A 20,882-nucleotide genomic window follows, 5' to 3' on the forward strand; every position below is an offset into this window, starting at 1 on the left:
CTAAGTCTCTTAGAAGGTAACACATCTGATTACAGGTGACAGAGATGCAAGATCAGCACAAAATCATAAGTTAAGAGGTGAAGAAATAAAACTCATTTGTATAAGTTTTAGTCTTATGATTGGAAAGTATCAAGTATTTTAAAGGAAGTATTTTTTAAATGAATAAGGGGCTCTTTTGCATCGAATAGCTGTAGTAGCTTACGTTTACAAGCTAAAACAAGCTATTTGTATGTCCTTTAACAATATCAGACACATCTGTTTAATTTGCTTTCTACGATACATAGAACAAACTATGTCATCATTTTAAGTATGTTTCATATACTTTAGCTATGAACTTTAGAAAGCTGGTTAAAGGATGTTCCAGAAATGGAAACAGACAACACATTCAGTAATCAGAACTTTGTTTCACAGATCAATGACATGCTTAAAGTAACTACTTGCAATTCAGAAGAAGCTATTTTTTTGAAGTAGTGATTTTATGAAAATATTGTTTGATTACTTATGCTCTGCATTTTGCAGTGAGATTTTATAATAGTAGCACATGCTGGGGGGAGGGCTTACAAGTCATTGTATTTCACATCATAGTATTTTGCTGTGCATAGGTGCCCATATATAAAAGCAAAAAGGATATATGTATGTATAAATGTCACAAAGGCCATGAAAGCAAGGACCATATCTGTCCTTGGACAGGACAGGATATAGGTCCTTGGATAGGACCATATCTGTCCTTGGACAGGATAGGATATAGGTCCTTGGACAGGATAGGATATAGGTCCTTGGATAGGACCATATCTGTCCTATTCATTGGCTGCATTGTGGTACCTACCATGGAGCAGGTGCTCAGTAATTTTGAATGGATAAATGAAGCAATTCTAAGGAGTTTTCACAGTCTTTCATACTGTGATTATTGAAACACAGTCTGCTAATAAGTTGATAGCACTTGTCTTTTACATTTCTGCCTGTAAGCATTAATCCCCATTAATCTCCATCATTCTATTTTAAACTCTTTAATTTTAAATATTTTCTATTCATGTTACACATTGACTATATACACTCCAGAAAAAAATAGTGTCATTCAAAACCAACATGTATTCATACATCTTTCCTGTCTCTATGCTTGCCCCCCATTTTAAGTGCCACCTACCTTCTCTCTTTATTATATGGCATACCCAACCTGTAAGTACTGTCTTAAATGCCACTTACTTCATGAAGCCTTCTCTATCATCCCTGTGCTTCCCTGTAGTAAACAAACTCCTGTAGTTACATTTGTTTCCTGTCCTATATTTTATAATATGCTTTCATATGGTAACTCTATTGATAAGAAGTGAAATAGCTCTAAGGTTGTTGTATATACAGTTGTATTTAATGCTCAGAAAACCCCTTGGAGGCAGGTAATATCATTATCTTGACTTTATAATGAGAAAAATGAGACTGAGAGGTTTCTTGAGGTTTCTTAAGGTCATGTCGCTAATAAATGAAAGAGCCTGACCTTAAACTCTAGAATACTGAATCTCTTAGCCATAGGCTCTCTGCCTGCACTAAAGTGATTCTGCTTCCCAAGCTTTATGATTTTTATATAGAGGTTATTATCTCCAGTTTACATAGTAGGAAACAGGGACAGTGTTAAATGACTTCCTCACCAAAATATTTATTTGGCTGCGCTGGGTCTTAGTTCCAGCACACAAGATCTTTTAGTTACAGCAGGTAAACTCTTTAGTTTCAGTGTGTGGGATCTAGTTCCCTGACCAGGTATCGAACCCAGACCCCCTGCATTGGGAACACAGAGTCTTAGCCTCTGGACTGCCAAAGAAGTTGCTAAATGACTTCTTAATGTTCACATATGTACTTAAATAAAGTATTTAAATAAAGCTATTCTAATAAGTACTTAAATAAAGGTATTCTAATCCAGAGTACTTAAATAAAGGTATTCTAATCCAGAATTTCTATTATTCACCTAATACCTCCTATGCTGCTTTGTAATTATCTTTTAACAGATTCACTCTGTAAGGCAGACTAAAGTGTCTATTCATTAGGGGTAGGAAACAGGGATGAACATTACAAAAAAACCCCAAACAAACAAAAAAATTACCGCTGCTACACTGTAGAAAATTAAATTTGCTGGGTGATTGTTCAGATTCATTTTTCTTAATCACAACTGTAAGTTTTCTTTTTTGCTACCGCTTGATACATTTTCTTGATTTACCATTTTTAACCAAACAGTCCTCTGCACCTCAGGGCCAAATATTGACTCTCCTTATTTCACACAAATAGTGAAGTGTTTATAAAGGAACATCAGGGAAAGAAGTTCTGTAGGCTTGATGTTCGTTGAGGGTTTTGGCACCCAGGGATACTTGAAGCCAGGTAGGAAAGCTGTTGGCCTCCTCTGTCACTTCTGTTCGGAGACTCAGGAAAGCTGATGAAGTGCATCTCCTGGCGTTGGTTCTTTCCTCCGTCATTCTTGCCCCGTGATGGGAACCCTGCTCCACTTCTTATCTCTTTCTCGTTAGCGTGCCGGCGGCGCTGCCTTCTGACCTGTTTTAAGCGTCCTCAGTGACCTCTGGCAATCTCATGCGTGGATCCCTTCAAGAATATGCCCACTCAGCTGGGTTTTATAGTAATGATTTTACTTCTTACAGAAGTTTGGTTAGAAAATTTGTACTCCCCTTATTAAAAGAGAGAATTTCAGAATGTAATTTGCTTCACAAACCTCCCACAGTTATGTTAAGCAGATGGTTGCCAAACACCAGTTCAAAGTAGATTGCTCTTATATGAAATAAAATCCATGCTCAGAAAATCTGGCAGTGGAAGTTGGTCTTCTTCCAGAACAGTCTCTCAGACAAATTTCTCTTTACTCAAAGCTGGCAAACTACTACACCTGTGTTCTACATGCAGTAGAGAAAATGGCAGATGGCACACATCGATCCAAAGCTACTCTTCCTTAACATACTGGCATCCCTGTTTTCCTTTACTGGTAACTGGTAACGGCTTTTGCTTTTGATGACACAGGGGAAATAGCAAGAATTTGGTCTTTAGTTCTCAGTTCTAGTTTCAGATCTGGCTCTGAATAGATGTGTGACTTGGACATGTTACTTCACCAATTTTGAGCTTTAGTTTTCTCACCTGTAAAATGAAGGTAGTATTATATACTTCACAGAGCAGCTGTTATGATTATATCAGTGATGTATATAATGCACTTAAAGTCTTTTCTTTTATGCAGTGGCCCTTTAATTAATTGTATGTTGCTGATTTGTGTTTAATACCTAGCTCTATTCAAGTTATTATGTGCGGTCTCTGTAACTTAAAAAAAAAGAAGCATGATAGGTAAATCAGGTGCGACAAGAGTTCAGTGAACATTTATTGAGCACCTAGTGTATGTAAGGGGAAGATAGTTTTACAATTGTGAATAAAGCGTTTCTTTTAAAAAATCTTATACCATAGGGAATGTAGTGAGTGAAAGTCACTCAGTCTTGTCTGACTCTTTTTGACCCCTTGGACTATACAGTCCATTGATTTCTCTAGGCCAGAATACTGGAGTCGGTAGCCCTTCCCTTCTGTAGGGAGTCTTCCCAACCCAGGGATCGAACCCAGGTCTCCAGCATTGCAGGAAGATTCTTTACCAGCCGAGCCATCAGGGAACGCAGAGTTAAAGGCAAATACATGAATGAAATCACTGTAATGTATCTTTTTGCACAGGGAATACTTCATGATAAAAGGTAGAAGATAAGTGAGCTTTGAGGGACTTCCTAGGTGGTGCTCGTGGTAAAGAACCTGCCTGCCAATGCAAGAGATATGAGACCTGGGTTTGATCCCTGGGTCAGGAAGACCCCGTGGAGGAGGGCACAGCAACCCACTCCAGTATTCTTGCCTGGAGAAAATCCCATGCACAGAGGAGCTGGTGGGCTACAGTCCATAGGGTCACACAGAGTCGGACATGACTGAAGTGACTTACATGCAATGAGCTTTGATGATATGCTGACATTGATAGAAGTAGGAGAAAGACTCTAGAAAAAATAAGGATCAGTTAAAAAAAAAATAGGGATGTATGGGATAAGTTCCAGGAAGAATGAGTGGAAAAAGTATGAATAACTAAGGGAGTAATAGGACATAGGACCAAGAGCAATGATGGAACTGTGCTGTGGAGGTCCTTAAAGTCCACACTGATACCTTTGTCTTTAATTTGTAGGCAGCAAACAGTCCAGTCACAGAAAACATTTAAAAGAGTAACATGAGCTCAGCTTTAGGAAGAGAACTGGGGGGTGTGGAGTGTGGCAAAAACCTGAAGAGAGACCCAGCTAGAAAGGTGTTGAAATTGTTCCAGGTGAGAGGATATGGGCAGTCTTAAAAGGAGTTCTGTGTTGCCCATTAAAATGCAACAAAAAGAAGTTGGATATGCAAGACATGGCAGATACTGAATCTCTGGGACTTGATAAATGCAGTCATTTATTTAAAGGATGGCTAAAAGGATAGACTCTTGTTTGCCTGTGGCATTTCTGTTTAAACTAGGCTTATTTTCTCCACGTTGTACGTTTCCCATGAACTAGTTGTCTGCCGGAAAATAGAAACCTCATCCTTGTGCTGCGGTGGTGCACTGTTTGCTGGTCAGTTAAGGTGTGTGGTCTGTTGATGGGCCTGCTGTAGAAGGTCATGTCTGATGTGGGAGAGCATCAGGGGTCACAGGTCTTGGCTCCTTAGTTTTACTTGGTTTTCCTTTTTCAAGGAGGTAGAGTACTTTTTTGGTATTTATTTTGTTGTGATGATCTCTTTAAATGTAAACGAAATACTGCATGAGCTACTCATAGATACGATTTATCTTTGTAACAAAAATTGACACAAGACTGTCAAAATGTGACCACAAAGGAAGTCCTAAAATGCCATCCTCTATAACTGTTGGTTTAGAGATTAAAGTTGATAATAGTGACTTATTCCTCAAATGGCTGTCTTTACCTAGCACCCGTAAGTCATGACAGGGAATATAGAAAAGGTAGGGATCAGGAAAAGGATTGAATATTGGCAGATTCTTCAGGAACTTGTTACATTACATGAACCCATCCCTGCCTTGAGACCAAAGTAAATCTACAAATGAGAAAGTACTTCATTTGAGTAGGCACAAGCCTGCTAGACTTGAAAGTATTCATCTACAACTCAGTTTATGGAAATGTATTTTTATTTTATCTGACCGATCTGGGCTTGAATTCCTGGTATCCTTTTCAACTGATGTCCATAGTTTTATAGCATCTGAAAGATCTGTTTGCTTAGGACTGATATTTTTTCTAAATGTAATACTACTGTTAGTTACTTGCTTAATTGGACAGGCAGTATCGTGTCATAGGAAGGTGGCGAAGACAAAAGGCAGAAAATCTTGCACTGATATCATTTACTACTTTAGCATCCTTGGGAACGTTACTTAGCAACCAACCTCCATTTATCTGTGTCTGTCCTACCTGTAATCCACTATGGTTGAGTATCCAATGAGACAATGTGAATTGTTTTAAATCAATAAGAATTATAAATTATTTTTCTATTATTACAATTATTAAAAGGGTTCTAAATCCTCAGTGTAGAGACTGTTTTATCTAGGCTTCTGTTTTCAGGAACATCAAGTGTTATTTTTCCCATGTTTCAGGTGATGCAGGAGGTTGAGTCAAAATAAACAAATTTCCCGAGGTCCCAGAACTAGTTAAGTGGCAGAAAGGGAGGTAAAGACCCTGGTTTCCTTCAATCAAGTGCAGAGTAATTTTCTTCTACAGTGCTTTTAAAATAGTAATCGTATTTCAGAACCAGGACTGTCTTGATCAAGTTACTCTAGTAGGTTTAAGAAATATATAATCTGACTATATTGGGGAAAGGAGAGAGAGCGAGAGCAGGGACTTAAAGAAAATGAGGTAATGTGATGTGCAGACTTAGAATGCTACCCCCAAATGCCTCAGCTGCAGTTGAATGACACCAGTCTGGACTTGTCCAACCATTTCTGAAATGAATACTTTAAGGATGCTATGACGGAGCTGTTTTGTAAGATGTATGTAGTCATTTATTCCCAGTTAAAAGGAACAGAGTTTTTATATTGTGTGAAAATTTGTTGAGGGAATTTTTTGAAAAATGATTTCACATACCTTAATTTTTTTTTTTCACATACCTTAATTTTTGTTGTGAGGATTTTACTTTAATTGTGTAGATGGCTGGAAAGTTCGTTAGCAAATAATTGTGCTTTACATCAGAGTTGGGAAAGCAGTTTGTTTTTTTTAACACATTATTTAAACAGCTGCTGGGCTGTTAACATGAATTTAATCATGTTTGGTGTTTCTTTTTTGAAAGTTTAAATGAGAGTTGTATGAGCTCAGAGGCAACTTCAACAGATTATTAGATAGACATATTGATTCAATTAGTGTGTATAACACCATTTCAAGTATCTGGCATAGCCCTGGAGAAATTGATGCTTGTAAGTAATAACACAATGTAAGTGTCCTCTTAAATGTTCACACAACAGAAACCAGGCATATGAAAGTCTCCTTACACATCACACCTGAAAGATTTTTTCCCCCAACTTGATAAGAATGGCATTTTAGCTATCTTTTATTATTAGCACTGTGAAAGAAATATTTCTTTAGCTCCCATAGTGTTGACTACTTACTTCCTTAAAAATTGAGTTGAAAAGTATAATTTGGAAATTAAACAGAAATAAATCACTAAGTGAATAGTAATTAAGATAGAAGGTCTATTTTATACTCCATAAGATAAATATTGTATCTTTTCAAGTACAGCAAATAAATCATAATACCTTTGCATTATTTTCCTGGTTAGGAAATTTCTGTTCATGGATGAATAGAATCAACTCATACTAATAATGAAGTTTTAAGTTGTATAAGGTTTAATTTGGATTTTAAAAATATTTTAATAATGGTATTTTAGGTTCTGGTTTCTATGATTTGTCAAAAACTTGACATTTAACAAATGATAGGATTATCTGTGAAAAGCTCATTCTAAAGATGAGGATATAATTTATTCCAATTTTATAATTCAGAATTAACTGAATCTATTTCTCTATGTGTGTAAAAAAATGATCTTCCCCCCAGATGTTAAAAGCTGAGAATTTTATTTGAAGCCATCAAGTGCCAGACATTGCAAAATCATATACTCTCTTACCATCTTACATAAGTGGGTAATTTGGTTGAGTTAATAAAAAATAGGAATTTCTAAGGAAAAATTTCTAAGGAAAAGTCTCTTCACATTTATGTACTATTTAGGTCAATACATTCAGTATGTAACAAAATTACATGTTAGTAAAATATTTCCTGTACTTTTTACTCATAAACTCTTTCTTGAGCTGGGTACATACCATCCTGCTAATACAGGTTTCTTATTTAAGTGAAAAATGTTCTTCAGCTTTTAGTCTTAAACCTTTATAATCAATTTTAGCAAAGTATTGATGGCGAACAAACTTTTTGGGCAACACAATATTAGGCACATAATAATTATTTGCATAAAAATTCAGTGAGTTTTAAACAGATTTCATTTTGGTCCTTGTGTCTTATTGGTTGAAGTGGATGAGCTCTACTGTGTGACATCTATTAATGTATGTAACATCATTGTGCATTTCATTTTTAAGTGGTATACATTTGGATTTTGAATTGTCTTTAGTTTTTAAAGTATGATAATAGTGGTAATGAAAACTTCGTTATGAAATAGACTGAATTATAATAATGTGTTTTAACAGCTTCACAAAACAGCATGATTTTTCCCCATTTGGTTTTCTGCCTTTTTTTTTTTTTTAAAGCAATGATCTGTATATGTTTAGCTGTGTAAATACCCGTATTAGGTTATGATTTTATTTAATACCATGCTACTGAATTTAAGACAAGTCCAGTGTAACTTTATCCACTCAGTAGTATGTATCTTGAAACTGATAATTATGAAGGCTTAGTGTAGACAGTCCAGTATGGTTACTGAAGAAGCTTTTGTTGTTGAAATTTGTCTGACCTGGGAATCATTTATAAGAACTCTTATGTGAGTATCTTTACCTCTGGCATTGGGGTGATCACATGTAAATGGAGGTGATTAAAACATACATTTTTATAGAATCTATAAGCTATATCCTAAAGTTCAAGAATAGTAGTTGGAAAGCATAAAGAAGGGAATAAATCTTTAATCTGTAAACATGTTTGCGTTATGAAGCAATTTTTTTCATAACTATATATGTGGAATATTTTATCCTGAAATATATTCAAAGCTTTATCTATATAAAATTGATTATAAGTCTTTTCAATCAACAGTTATTATCCTTTAATTGTGTTTACAAACCTCCAAGTGTACTAAAAGAATCAGTGTAACAAATAATCAGTGCAACTTTTTTTTGATACTTTAAAATTCAACTCTTCTTTATTTAAAACTGTGAACTGTATCATCTCCTTCAAATTAAACAGAAAAAAATACCTATAATAAACATTTTATTTTTTCATTGAAAATATTCACCTATAGTTATTTGTGGCTACAATATTGAAAAACAAAGAACAAATTGATCAATTAAAATCTTATTTCACATCGTTTTTTCATTGCTAATTATTCTGACAAAATATTGTTTTCATTAAACTGTTAAACTTTTAATGCTTCTCAATATAAAAAATGTGTAATTTCACATGGATATGCTTGAATTTTACATTCTTCATTTTCTATCAAGAAAATAAGTAATTCTTGTTGTTGATATATAGTAATAAGATTTCACTTATACTGACATTTTCTTATCTTAGAAGAAATTAGCCATGTATTAGAATGCCTTTCTTTTAACCAAATTATAAAAGGAATACTATATAATAAAGAGTTAAAGTTTAATTTCCAAAAATTTGATAGTGCCAGTACTTTGATTTTTATTCAGATATTAATTTATAGTGACTTCATATAACTACAATCATTATATAATTTATAGAGTATACATTTACCAAACACAAATTTAATCATTAATAGTTAAAATATTAGATGCTCTAGATTAATTAGAAAAATCCTAAGTAGTAAAAATAAATAATAGGAGAATATCTTGTAGGTTCTTTGAGTAGGAAAAATATTTTATTTAACAGTTAAGATTCTGATCATTTTAAGTAATCACCTTTATCTTAGAATTTCAACTTAATTTTGGTAAGATGAGCTAAAAATTAATTAGAATGGAATTTTATTTGTACAATAGGCCACCATATTTAGCTTCCATGGTGGCTCAGACGGTAAAAAAATTCTGCCTGATATGCCGGAGACCTGGGTTCGATCCCTAGGAAGGGAGAATCTCTGGAGAAGGGAATGGCAACCCACTTCAGTATTCTTGCTTGAAGAATCCCCATGGACAGAGGAGCCTGGTGGGCTACAGTCCATGGGGTCTCAAAGAGTAGGACATGACTGAGTGAATAAGCGCATTCACCATATTTATGCAAAAATCTATGCCATGTATATATTAAAATGTGTTGCATTTTATTGATTTACTATATCAATGAATATGAACTATTATTTACTATAGCAATAGTATATATATTCATATAAGCCAAACATGTAATTCCTCAGAGTATAATATTGTTAGAGAAAAGATTACTATAGTTTTGTTGTTCAGTCACTAAGTTATGTCCAAATCTTTGCGACCCCATGGACTGCAGCATGCTAGACTTCCCTGTCCGACACTATCTCCCAAAATATGCTCAAACTCATGTCCACTAAATCAGTGATAGCATCCATCCCATAGTCTGTTGTCTACTTCTCCCCCTGCCTTCAGTCTTTCCCAGCATCAGGGCCTTTTCCAGTCAGTCAGCTCTTCGCATCAGGTAGCCCAAGTACTGGAACTTCAGCTTCAGCATCATTCCCTCCAGTGAATATTCAGGGTTGATTTCCTTTAGAATTGACCAGTTTGATCTCCTTTCTGTACAAGGGACTCTCATTGAGTCTTCTCCAGCACCACAGTTTGAAAGCATCAGTTCTTCGGCACTCAGCCTTCTTGATGGTCCAGCTCTCACATCCTTACTAGACTCCTGGAAAAACCTTAGCTTTAGACTATATGGACCTTTGTCGGCAAAGTGATGTCTCTGCTTTTTAATATGCTGTCTAGGTTTGTCATAGCTCTTCTTCCAAGGAGCAAGTGTCTTTTAATTTCATGGCTGCAGTTACCATCTCCAGTGATTTTGGTGCCCCCCAAAATAAAGTCTCTCACTGTCTCCATTGTTTCCCCATCTATTTGCCATGAAGTGATGGGACTGGATTCCATGATCTTTGTTTTTTGAATGTTGAGTTTTAAGCCAGCTCTTTCACTCTCTGTCACTTTCATCAAGAGTCTCTTTAGTTACTCCTTGCTTTCTGCCATAAGGGTGGTGTCATCTGCATATCTGAAATTATTGGTATTTTTCCCAGCAATCTTGATTCCAGCTTGTGCTTCATCCAGCCTGGCATTTCGCATGGTGAACTCTGCATATAAGTTAAATAAGCAGGGTAGCAGTATACAGCCTTGGTATTCTCTTTTCCCAATTTTGAATCAGTCTATTGTTCCTTGTCTGGTTCTAAGTGTTGCTTTTTGACCTGCATACAGGTTTCCCAGGAGGTAGGTAAGATAGTCTGGTATTCCCATCTCTTAAAGAATTTTCCACAGTTTGTTGTGATCCACACAGTCAAAGGCTTTGACATAGTCAATAAAGCAGAAGTAGATGTTTTTCTGGAATTCCCTTGCTTTTTCTGTGGTCCAGTGGATGTTGGCAATTTGATCTCTGGTTCCCCTGCCTTTTGTAAATCCAGTTTGTACATCTGGAAATTCTCAGTTCACATACTGTTGAAGTCTAGCTTGAAGGATTTTGAGCATCACCTTGCCAGCATGTGATATGAGTGCAGTTGTGTGGTAGTTTGAACATTCTTTGGCATGGTCCTTCTTTGGGGTTGGAATGAAAACTATCCTTTCCTATTCCTGTGGCCACTACTGTGTTTTTCAAGTTTTCTGGCATATTTAGAATAGCACTTTAAGAGCATCATCTTTTATGATTTGAAATAGCTCAGCTGGAATTCTATAACCTCCACTAGCTTTGTTCCTAGTAATGCTTCCTAAGGCCTGTTTGACTTCGCACTTCAGGATGTCTGGCTCTAGGTGAGTGATCACACCATCGTGGTTATCCAGGTCATTAAGACCTTTTTTGTATAGCTCTTCTCTGTATTCTAGCCACCTCTTCTTAATATCTTCTAATTCTGTTAGTTCCATACCATTTCTGTCCTTTATTGTGCCTATCTTTGCATGAAATGTTCCCTTGGTATTGCTAATCTTCCTGAAGAGATCTCTGTTCTTTCCCATTCTATTATTTTCGTCTATTTCTTTGCATTGTTCACTTTAGAAAGCTTTCTTATCTTAGTTTCTTACTATAGTTTACCACTTCTTTTATATTTAGTTCTAGTAAATCTATGCTTTTGAATATTCATGTCAAGTATGTTCTTCTGTAGATAGAAAAGAAAGTTTTAACCATAATGGTAATATCTCATAAATTGGACTTTTTAAACTATTTTAAATTTTATTTATTTTTTACTTCTGGGTTTGTTGCTGCATGGGCTTTTCTCTGGTTGCCGCCAACAGAGGCTACCCTTTAGATGCAATGCACGGGCTTCTCATTGTGATGACATCTCTTGTTTCAGAGCATGAGCTCTAGGGCTTACAGGCTGCAGTAGTTGTGGCCTGTGGGTGCTCAGTATTTGAGGCTCATGGGCTCTTAAGCACAGGCTCAATAGTTGGGCACTTGGGCTTATCTGCTCTGTTGCATGTGTGATCTTCCTGGCCCAGAGATCAAACCCGTGTCTCCTGCATTGGCAGGTGGATTCTTTTACCACTGAGCCAGCAGGGAAGCCCTGATAAATTGTTAAGTGACATTTTTACTAATGTTTACTGTTGTTCTACTGTCCATATTCTAATAGTCTCACTAGGGAAAAGATAATTTAGTAGACCATCAAGTCATAATTTTGTAGTATTTTGAAATTGAAGAGGTCTGTATATTCAGACTTAACTTCTTTTAGATATACATTTCTTCAATTCCCGAAATGAAATGTGGGTAGACTTTATACTCATTAAAGGCAGCTTATCAGATGTTGACTAGTTCAAGAATGCAAGTGATAGCATTGCTGTGAAATTTGTGATCTTTAGTACATGACTTTAATGTGCGGGAAAATTTGCTCACAGGCTGGTATATGAAATCATGCTACATTAAGTCATATTTTTCATTTGTTTTCTTTCTTTCTTAATTTTTCCTTTATGTGACAGTTACAAATGAAACATGGGACTATGTAGGGTAACTGGTAGTATTTTTACACTGATTAGAAAAGTTCTCCTTCTCAGAAAAAAATGGAAGAATTTCTCAGAATATGGAAAAACTTTTGAAGCGAGATACAGAATCCAGAAGTCATAATTGTTATGGCTTAAATATGTTATGTTTAACAAAAATGTTAAAATTCAAAATGTAAAAAATTTAACATACGTGCCAAAAAAAATACCCTGGAGTAAAAAGATATACCAAAGTTTTTGCAAAACATATCATACACAGGGCTAAGTTCCTTAGTATATAAAGCATTTAAATTCAGTGAGAAAGGCTGACAACCTAGTGGAAAAATGGGCAAAGAATTTTGATAGGCATTTCTAAAAAAAAAAAAGAGAACACATTTAAACATGAAAAAGATACCCAACTTCATTCACAATAAAAAATGCAGATTAAAAGTCTAAGTAAAATAATTTTTTACCAGATAAATAGTTTTGTATGGTATATTATAGAATAATGTCTATAATAGCAATAAAGAAATAAGCTTAATAGCCTGGGTGAATATATTGTGTTTGTAAAATAGATTTTATGCAGGTATTAGAAAAGAACAGTGTAGATTTCTGTGTTTGTGCCTGTGTGCTCAGTTGCTCAGTTGTATCTGACACTTTTGTGACCCATGGGCTGTAGCCCACGAGGCTCCTCTGTCCGTGGGTTTTCCCCACGGACAGAGTGGTGGAGGGGGTTCCCATTTCCTTCTCCAGGGAATCTTCCCACCTCGAGGATGGAACCGACATCTTGTGCAGCTCCTGCAAAGGATTCTTTATATCACTGAGCCGCCTGGGCAGCCTGGATTTCTTTGTACTAATGTGGAAAATATTGAACAGATATTATTAACTGAAGAAAGGAAAGTTAAAGTCAGCTCAATTTGTGTAAAAACAGCAACCTGTGTATATACATGGGTATACGTACATGTACACACACAGTTCTAAATAGAAGACAAAGATGATGGTTGATTTTGAGACCATAACTGAGGAATGGGTGAACTTTAGGTAGAAAAGGACATAATTTTCATTTTTAATCCTTTCAGCTCAGTTCAGTTCAATTCAGTCACTCAGTCCTGTCTGACTCTTTGCGACCCCATGGACTGCAGCACGCCAGGCTTCCCTGTCCATCACCAACTCCCGGAGTTTACTCAGACTCATGTCCTTTGAGTCGGTGATGCCATCCAACCATCTCATCCTCTGTCATCCCCTTCTCCTCCCTCCCTCAATCCCTCCCAGCATCAGGGTCTTTTCAAATCAGTCAGTTCTTCACATCAGGTTGCCGAAGTATTGGAGTTTCAGCTTCAGCATCAGTCCTTCCAATGAACACCCAGGATTGATCTCCTTTAGCATGGACTGGTTGAATCTCCTTGCAGTCCAAGGGACTCTCAAGAGTCTTCTCTAATACCACAGTTCAAAAAGCATCAATTCTTTGGTGCTCAGCTTTCCTTATAATCCAGCTCTCACATCCATACATGACTACTGGAAAAACCATAGCTTTGACTAGACGGACCTTTGTTGGCAAAGTAATGTCTCAGCTTTTTAATATCTTGTCTAAATTGATCATAACTTTTCTTCCAAAGAGCAAGCGTCTTTTAATTTCATGGCTGCAGTGACTATCTGCAGTGATTTTGGAGCCCCCCAAAATAAAGTCTCTCACTGTTTCCATTGTTTCCCATCTATTTTCTATGAAGTGATAGGACCAGATCCCATGATCTTCGTTTTTTGAATGTTGAGTTTTAAGCCAAATTTTTCACTCTCCTTTTTCACTTTCATCAAGAGGCTCTTTAGTTCTTCTTCGCTTTCTGCCATAAGGGTGGTGTCATCTGCATATCTGAGGTTATTGATATTTCTCCCGGCAATCTTGATTCCAGCTTGTGCTTCATCCAGCCCAGCATTTCTCATGATGTTCTGCATATATGTTAAATAAGCAGGGTGACAGTATACAGCCTTGATGTACTCCTTTTCCTATTTGGAACCAGTGTGTTGTTTCATGTCCAGTTCTTACTGTTGCTTCCTGACCTGCATACAGATTTCTCAGGAGACAGGTCAGGTGGTCTAGTATTCCCATCTCTAAGAATTTTCCACAGTTTGTTGTGATCCATACAGTTAAAGGCTTTGGCATAGTCAATAAAGCAGAAATAGATGTTTTTCTGGAACTCTCTTGCTTTTTTGATGATCCAGTGGATGTTGCCAATTTGATCTCTGGTTCCTCTGCCTTTTCCATATCTAGTCCTTTATGATGATCAATTTTTTGTTACTCTGTTAATGGATTCTTTAAATATATAAGAAAATCCCTTTAAAGAAAGAAAATTCTTAATCAGTTAATTAAAATGCTTCAGGGAATACTACCTGAAATTCCTCTCGTATGCCACAAATATCTTAGCATATTGGAAATATTAAGATGGAAAAATATTTTCCATACTCTCCTCAAAACCCAGGAAAGCAGTGCTAATTTGTAGATATGGTAAAACCCAAATATACATATTCTATTAGAGATGAGGCAAAAAGGCTGTATATCTCTTTGTAGTTCTTAGGTCAGTTTATGTACTGTTAAGTTAATTGATCTTTACAAAAGCTTTATGGAATAAAAAGAACACTTTTGTCCAGAGAAAGATAATAGTAAGCCCATTTTTTATATTTAGACATTTAATGCTTACATCTGTCCTAGGAAGTGGGTGCCATTATCATCCCGATTTTGTAGAGGACATGGAGAACTTAGTAATGTGCACAACGTGACACTCTTTTTATAATACCAAGTGCCATTGCTAGAAACTTTGCTCTTAATAGCTAAACTATTGTGCTTAAACTTTATTCTGTAATCTGAATTAATCTCCACTTTGTAAATGAAAGACATAAGATTCAGAGGTTAAATAACTGGTTCAAGATTATACTGCAGTAAATGTCAAAGCCAGTTCTCCTAACTAAATGTAGTGATCCCCATGTTGTACCACACTGCCTGTGGTTCACAGGGGAGTTCCATGGAGGGAGTATGGAGGAGTCATTTTGATAGTATGTGCTACCTATCATAAGAACTAAGAAAGAGGCAGAGAAGGGTGGTTTCTCTAAGAAAACAATTGCAGTAAGAAAAAAATGTACTTCCTTTTTATGAAAATATTTCCTCTATTCAAGTAATACCAAATAATTTGTTTTGCTTCGTAACTTTGATATGGTTTCTTGAGAAATTTTCAAGATCAGTGGGTAAAACCTGGTATTCTCTTAAAGCTTGCTTCTGCTCTGTGAAAGGACTCTGTCAGCAATCCAGCATGAGGGCTGTGCTAACAAAATTCCAACTTTTCTGTGGGATGATCCAAAAACAGCAAACAGAAGGCATTACATTTCTTAACAGTCACAAGTGCGTGCATGCATGCTATGCCATTCCTGTCATTCACTGCTTTTTGGTGTGCATAGATTAAAGTTGGAATACTTTGATTTGCAGACTAATATGTTCTATGGGGAACTTTTTTCACACAGGAAATAAAAAAGCAGAGTCGCTTAAGAGCATGTGAGTTCTGTGCACTCTGCCCTTCATCTATATAGCTCTCAACTGACTGTATGTATTTAGTCTGATTTGTAGAACATTTGCCTTGCCTTGGTGACTTCATGTGTCTTAAGACATTTGCTGGCTTAACATACCGAGTTGTTTCTCTTGCTCATTTCAAAGGCAGGTTTACACAAGTGCTCTAATGGAAAACAGAGACTATGAATTGTGTATGTGTGTGTGTGTGTGTGTGTAGTTATGTTAAGAAGAGGTGTAGCTCAGTGGGTTAAGTAGTATCTCATCTTGTCCTTTTCATAATCCTATCTCAGTCACCTTAGTGACAAACTCAAAAGTCTAACAATACCAGTTGTTTAAGGACTTGCTTAAAAAGTGTATCCCTGAATTAAAGAAAAACACGTGTGTAAAAATCAAGCATCATTCTGTTTACCTTGAGCTTTCCTAGGTCATCATCACTTTCATACTGAAGCTTCACTGGAATACCTTGGAGCAAAGCATGTCTAATGTTGCATGAGGGATGGACTTGATTCTGTAGAGAATATGCTGTATCCTCCAGCATTTCCAGCCATGTTAATAGAATGGCAACGTGTGGGAAAGAGAGGTAGGTGACAACACATAACATGCACTCAAAGTGTCTTCCTTTCTTCTTTAAATTACAGCAAATTCAGTAAAGCTAGAAATGCAGAGTGATGAAGAATGTGACAGGAAACCCCTGAGCCGCGAAGATGAGATCAGGGGCCATGATGAGGGTAGCAGCCTAGAAGAACCCCTAATTGAAAGCAGCGAGGTGGCAGACAACAGGAAAGTCCAGGAGCTTCAAGGCGAGGGAGGAATCCGGCTTCCGAATGGTAAACTGAAATGTGACGTCTGTGGCATGGTTTGCATTGGGCCCAATGTGCTTATGGTACATAAAAGGAGTCACACTGGTAAGCAGCTGAAAGAATAACCTGATGACTGCCTGTGACATCTGATGTTGATATTACCTGACATCTATTCTCTTTCCTTTTTATTCAGGGGTGGCAATGGTGAAACTCCTTTTTCAGAATTCTGCTAGTATTGGATTGCTGAAAAGCAGCAAGTAGCCTGGGTCTTGACTTCCAGCCTTCAGATCTGAATAGCATTTCAAAAAGAAGTTTGGGATTCAGTTTCCACAGTTCTTAATATAGCAATAATATGATGAGGGTTCAAAAGGTATAGGAGAATTTCATTGTGTAACTTGATCTTTTTGTACTCCTATACATATTTTACCATACCCATGGGCAGAGAATAGAATTTGCTAGCTAAACGTTTATCCTATAATGTGGTCCTCATGCATTTATATAACAGTGGATCATTTTCACCTTATCTAATTAACTTCTTGAAATACAATTTTCAATCAGTCTTTGCCTTCCATGGATCTGTGTAGGAGGCAGATACTTATTTTCCCCAGTTCCAGGATGTCACCCTTTTCCTGTAATTTTTAACTATAACTCCTGCAAGGAGATAACATAGGGTAGAATGTTAACAATGGGTGGTAGAAATGTGTAATCATAGAATGAGGTGAGGAAAAGGACCTCAGATTAATATACTTTTAGACATCTGAGTAACGTGAAAAACCAACTCAGTGAGACTCAAGGCCTTATTTAAATCTCTTTAAATCCTTTGGTAAAAGATTTAAGTTCTTTTTGATGTAAACGCAAGAAATGATAACTGTGATAAGGTAGGTGGATCGTTGACTCTTAAAAAAAGTTTCAAATTCATATGAAATTTGATTTAAAGGTAATGATAGCTTTAACTACAATTCAGAGAGGTATTATAGAGCAAAATAGTAATAAGTCATACCCTCAGAATTTTAAAATATAGTGCTCTTTTGGAAGAGAGATAAATCATAGTAAAGACATTGATTTAAAAGACTTCTAAGTAATCAGTTTAGTAAGTAGATGCTTAAAACATGAGAGAGCCTGGAAACATTGACGTCTTCTTAGTCCAAACTTCTCATTTACTCATGAAGAAAATGAAGCCCAAAACAGTTAAGTGACTTATCCATCATCCCTTATGTAGTTAAGAGCATTTTGAGGCTAGACTCAGTGTTTCCTGATGTCCAAAGTGGTTTTGTTCAAATATTCTGTGCTTCATGTATCAATACTCTAAGGCTGATAGTTTCATTATCATGAAAAACTACACATTAGAATCACTGTTACCTTAATTGAAATCATCAACTTCAGGGCCTACACTCTTATCCAATCATACAGTCAGTTACATTTTTACGTTTTGTTTTGAATTTCCTTTTTAAATAGCATCATATTTTTAAAATATTTTTTAGAATTTATAGTAATATTTGTATTACTAGTAAAGATGATTTTTCTTTTAATTGTTGGAAATGTCTCATGGAGAAAATTAAAAGATCAAGCTAAGTATGATGTTCGGTAAGAAGAAAAGAAAAAGACTCTAAAATATGAGTCTACTTTGTTTCTATGCTCATAAAGTTATTCTAACTGCAGTTCTAAAAGAAGAGACCCACAAAATTATGATATACCCGTCATCTCAGAGAGATTATATTGAGGGAGGTAACATACTTTGGGATGTCTACGTCTCACATCTAGCAATATAGAAACTAAATAAAATTAGTAGAATGACTTTACAATTGAATTGCAAATAGTATTCATTTTAAGGCTGAAAAATATATTTAAAAAATTTTTGTAACATTTTTAATAAACCTTTTTTGGTCTGAGTTAAGAACATTAAAAAAATCTGAGTGTACTCTGTTGAAAATTTAGGTTAATTGATGTTTCAGTGTATCTACAGTGACTTTCAGCAGGATTTTTGGTTTATATGCAGAAATAATTACCCACCTACTGTACTGTCCATTCGATATTTACTATAAAGTAGAGCTGCTGGTGCTGGTGCTAAGTTGCTTTAGTCGTGTCCGACTCTGTGCGACCCCGTGGACTATAGCCTACCAGACTCCTCTGTCCGTGGGATTTTCCAGGCAAGAATACTGGAGTGGGTTGCCATTTCCTTCTCCAGGAGATCTGCCCGACCCAGGGATTGAACCCGGGTCTCCTTTATTGTAGGCAGACGCTTTACCGTCCGAGCCACCAGGAAACTATTTCCAAATAGTTACACAGATTTCCATGAGTCCTGGGAATATAGGATTCACTCAGCTGGTAAAGACAAGGAAAATAGACTAAACAAACTTTTAAAAAATATTCTTGAGACTCTATGAATTTTTAATATTAATAAATATTTATTAGAGTATTGGGAAATTTTTACACTTTTCTCAGATCTGGGTGGTTTTTTGTTAAAAGTTACTAACAATTCATGAAGGTGCTTGGGCTACCTGCCACACATTGTTAACCATGAAATTGTGATGTGTCTTTAAATGAGCCATTTTTATGTGTATTTCTGATGACCCAGTTTATGTGTCTTAGTGGGTCATGACATTTTCAATTCCATTTTAGCACTGTGAGAATAGAAAGTCTATTTGTGTTTCTTTAGATTGGCAAAAAATGAAGTTGAAATATAGACATTAAGCAAATGTTTCCTCCTTAATTTGATGAACTATCTTCATTTTAGAACCCTTTCACCAACTATTTATAGCTTGCTAGTATAAAAGACACTGTCTTCAATCCTTAAATCCCTTTGAGAAACATAGGCTTCTGTGTTTTTAGCTCACAGAATGTCTAATATAAAAGTGATAGTGGAAAAAATACACAATCACCCAGTTTATTCAAATGACATGGAGTATCAGCTCTAATTCACTTCTTTTTCTTCCTCTTTCATGCTCTACTAAAGTGTCAATTCCAGTGCCTTATTAATGGCTTGGTGTTACCTCTTTGGTATTGCTACTTTAGTAGGTAATCAGGTAATATTGTCATCGGATACTCCAGGCACTCTTCACTGGGAATGAAGTGAGAAGAAAAGAAGTAGGGGTAGTAAATCAATTCATGCATGAACACAAATTGATACAAACACTATAAATATAGAATATTCTTAATTTTGCCTCTCTTTGAGGTAGAGTACTCTCATCTTTGTAACTTAAGTTTTCAACACCATATTTTGTCCATTGCAGCTTTGGGGAACCATTCTCTTACTCCAAGGCCCTCTCTACACATAGTTGGGATTTTTCGTATTTGTAGGTGGTGGTTCCAGCCAACACAGGCATACCCTCTGCCTTTGATTCACCAAAGTAAACTGATGCATGTATATTTGCATTTCAATTGAATAAACTCAGATCTAGAAATGTGTTTATGAAAATACATAAAATATTGAAATATAATTTATTCCATTATAAGAATAGTAGATAACTTCATTCAATGAATAAAAATGGTCCTTGACTAGATGAGTAGATTGATTTTAAAAAAAGAAACAGATTTAGGACGGAAATGAACAACAATGTGGCTACATGACTACATCTTAATTGTTCTCCTGAATCCAGAGTTCTTAATCCAGACTTCGGTGCCCACCCATCGGAAGATTATCACAGATACAATAGCCTACCTAATGTTTTTGAATTGAATTTACTCTATAGTGTTAATGATGTGTTTAGTAAGTTTGTAAATTTCTCCTGAAAGTTGTTTTTGTTTACTTGTGAAGAATGTGATTAATATATATATTTTAGACAATATGTAATGTTTAATATATATTTAGACCAACTTGAAAAGGACCAACTGATTCAGTCTATGTATTAAAAGAAAATCACATTATTAAAAAATAACTGAGATGTATTGTTTCAAGTTACACAGACAATACAGTTAGTCAACTGAACCTTTCAATTAATTATCAGATAGTTTTACACATAAGATGTAAGCCAGGAAAATCATTATTTCTCAAAGCTTCATTTGCTTGAAATCAAAGTGCATTATTGCCATAGTCTCTTTCCTCTTACCAAAAATGGGCTCATGACCATTACCTTCCTCATGCCTCTTCCTTCCCTTCCCATGGCCATGGGAACAGAATTAGCAAACGCCTGCTCACTAAGACTTACTCAGCAACAGGGCAATGTTTCTGGCTATAATTAGACATTTCTCCTGCCCCTTTAAGATGATCATATAAATACAGAAATAATTCTTATTAAAAATATTTGAAGATATCTGGAGTATTTTGTAAATGTAACAACTAAAT

General features: G+C 35.9%; 1 protein-coding gene across 13 annotated transcripts in view; it reads left to right on the top strand.

Moving 5' to 3' along the window:
• Positions 1-20,882, top strand: part of IKZF2 (IKAROS family zinc finger 2) — a 176,174-nt gene that overhangs the window by 92,117 nt on the left and 63,175 nt on the right. For 12 of the 13 annotated variants that reach the window (XM_061148827.1, XM_061148826.1, XM_061148822.1 and 9 more), the window contains one exon: positions 16,439-16,705. In XM_061148827.1, the coding sequence (XP_061004810.1) occupies positions 16,439-16,705 (267 nt within the window). The remainder of the gene's footprint in view (positions 1-16,438; positions 16,706-20,882) is intronic. The other variant, XM_061148830.1, reaches the window with a different exon arrangement.

Source organism: Dama dama, chromosome 8 (genome assembly GCF_033118175.1).
Source record: "Dama dama isolate Ldn47 chromosome 8, ASM3311817v1, whole genome shotgun sequence".
Classification (NCBI taxonomy): domain Eukaryota; kingdom Metazoa; phylum Chordata; class Mammalia; order Artiodactyla; family Cervidae; genus Dama; species Dama dama.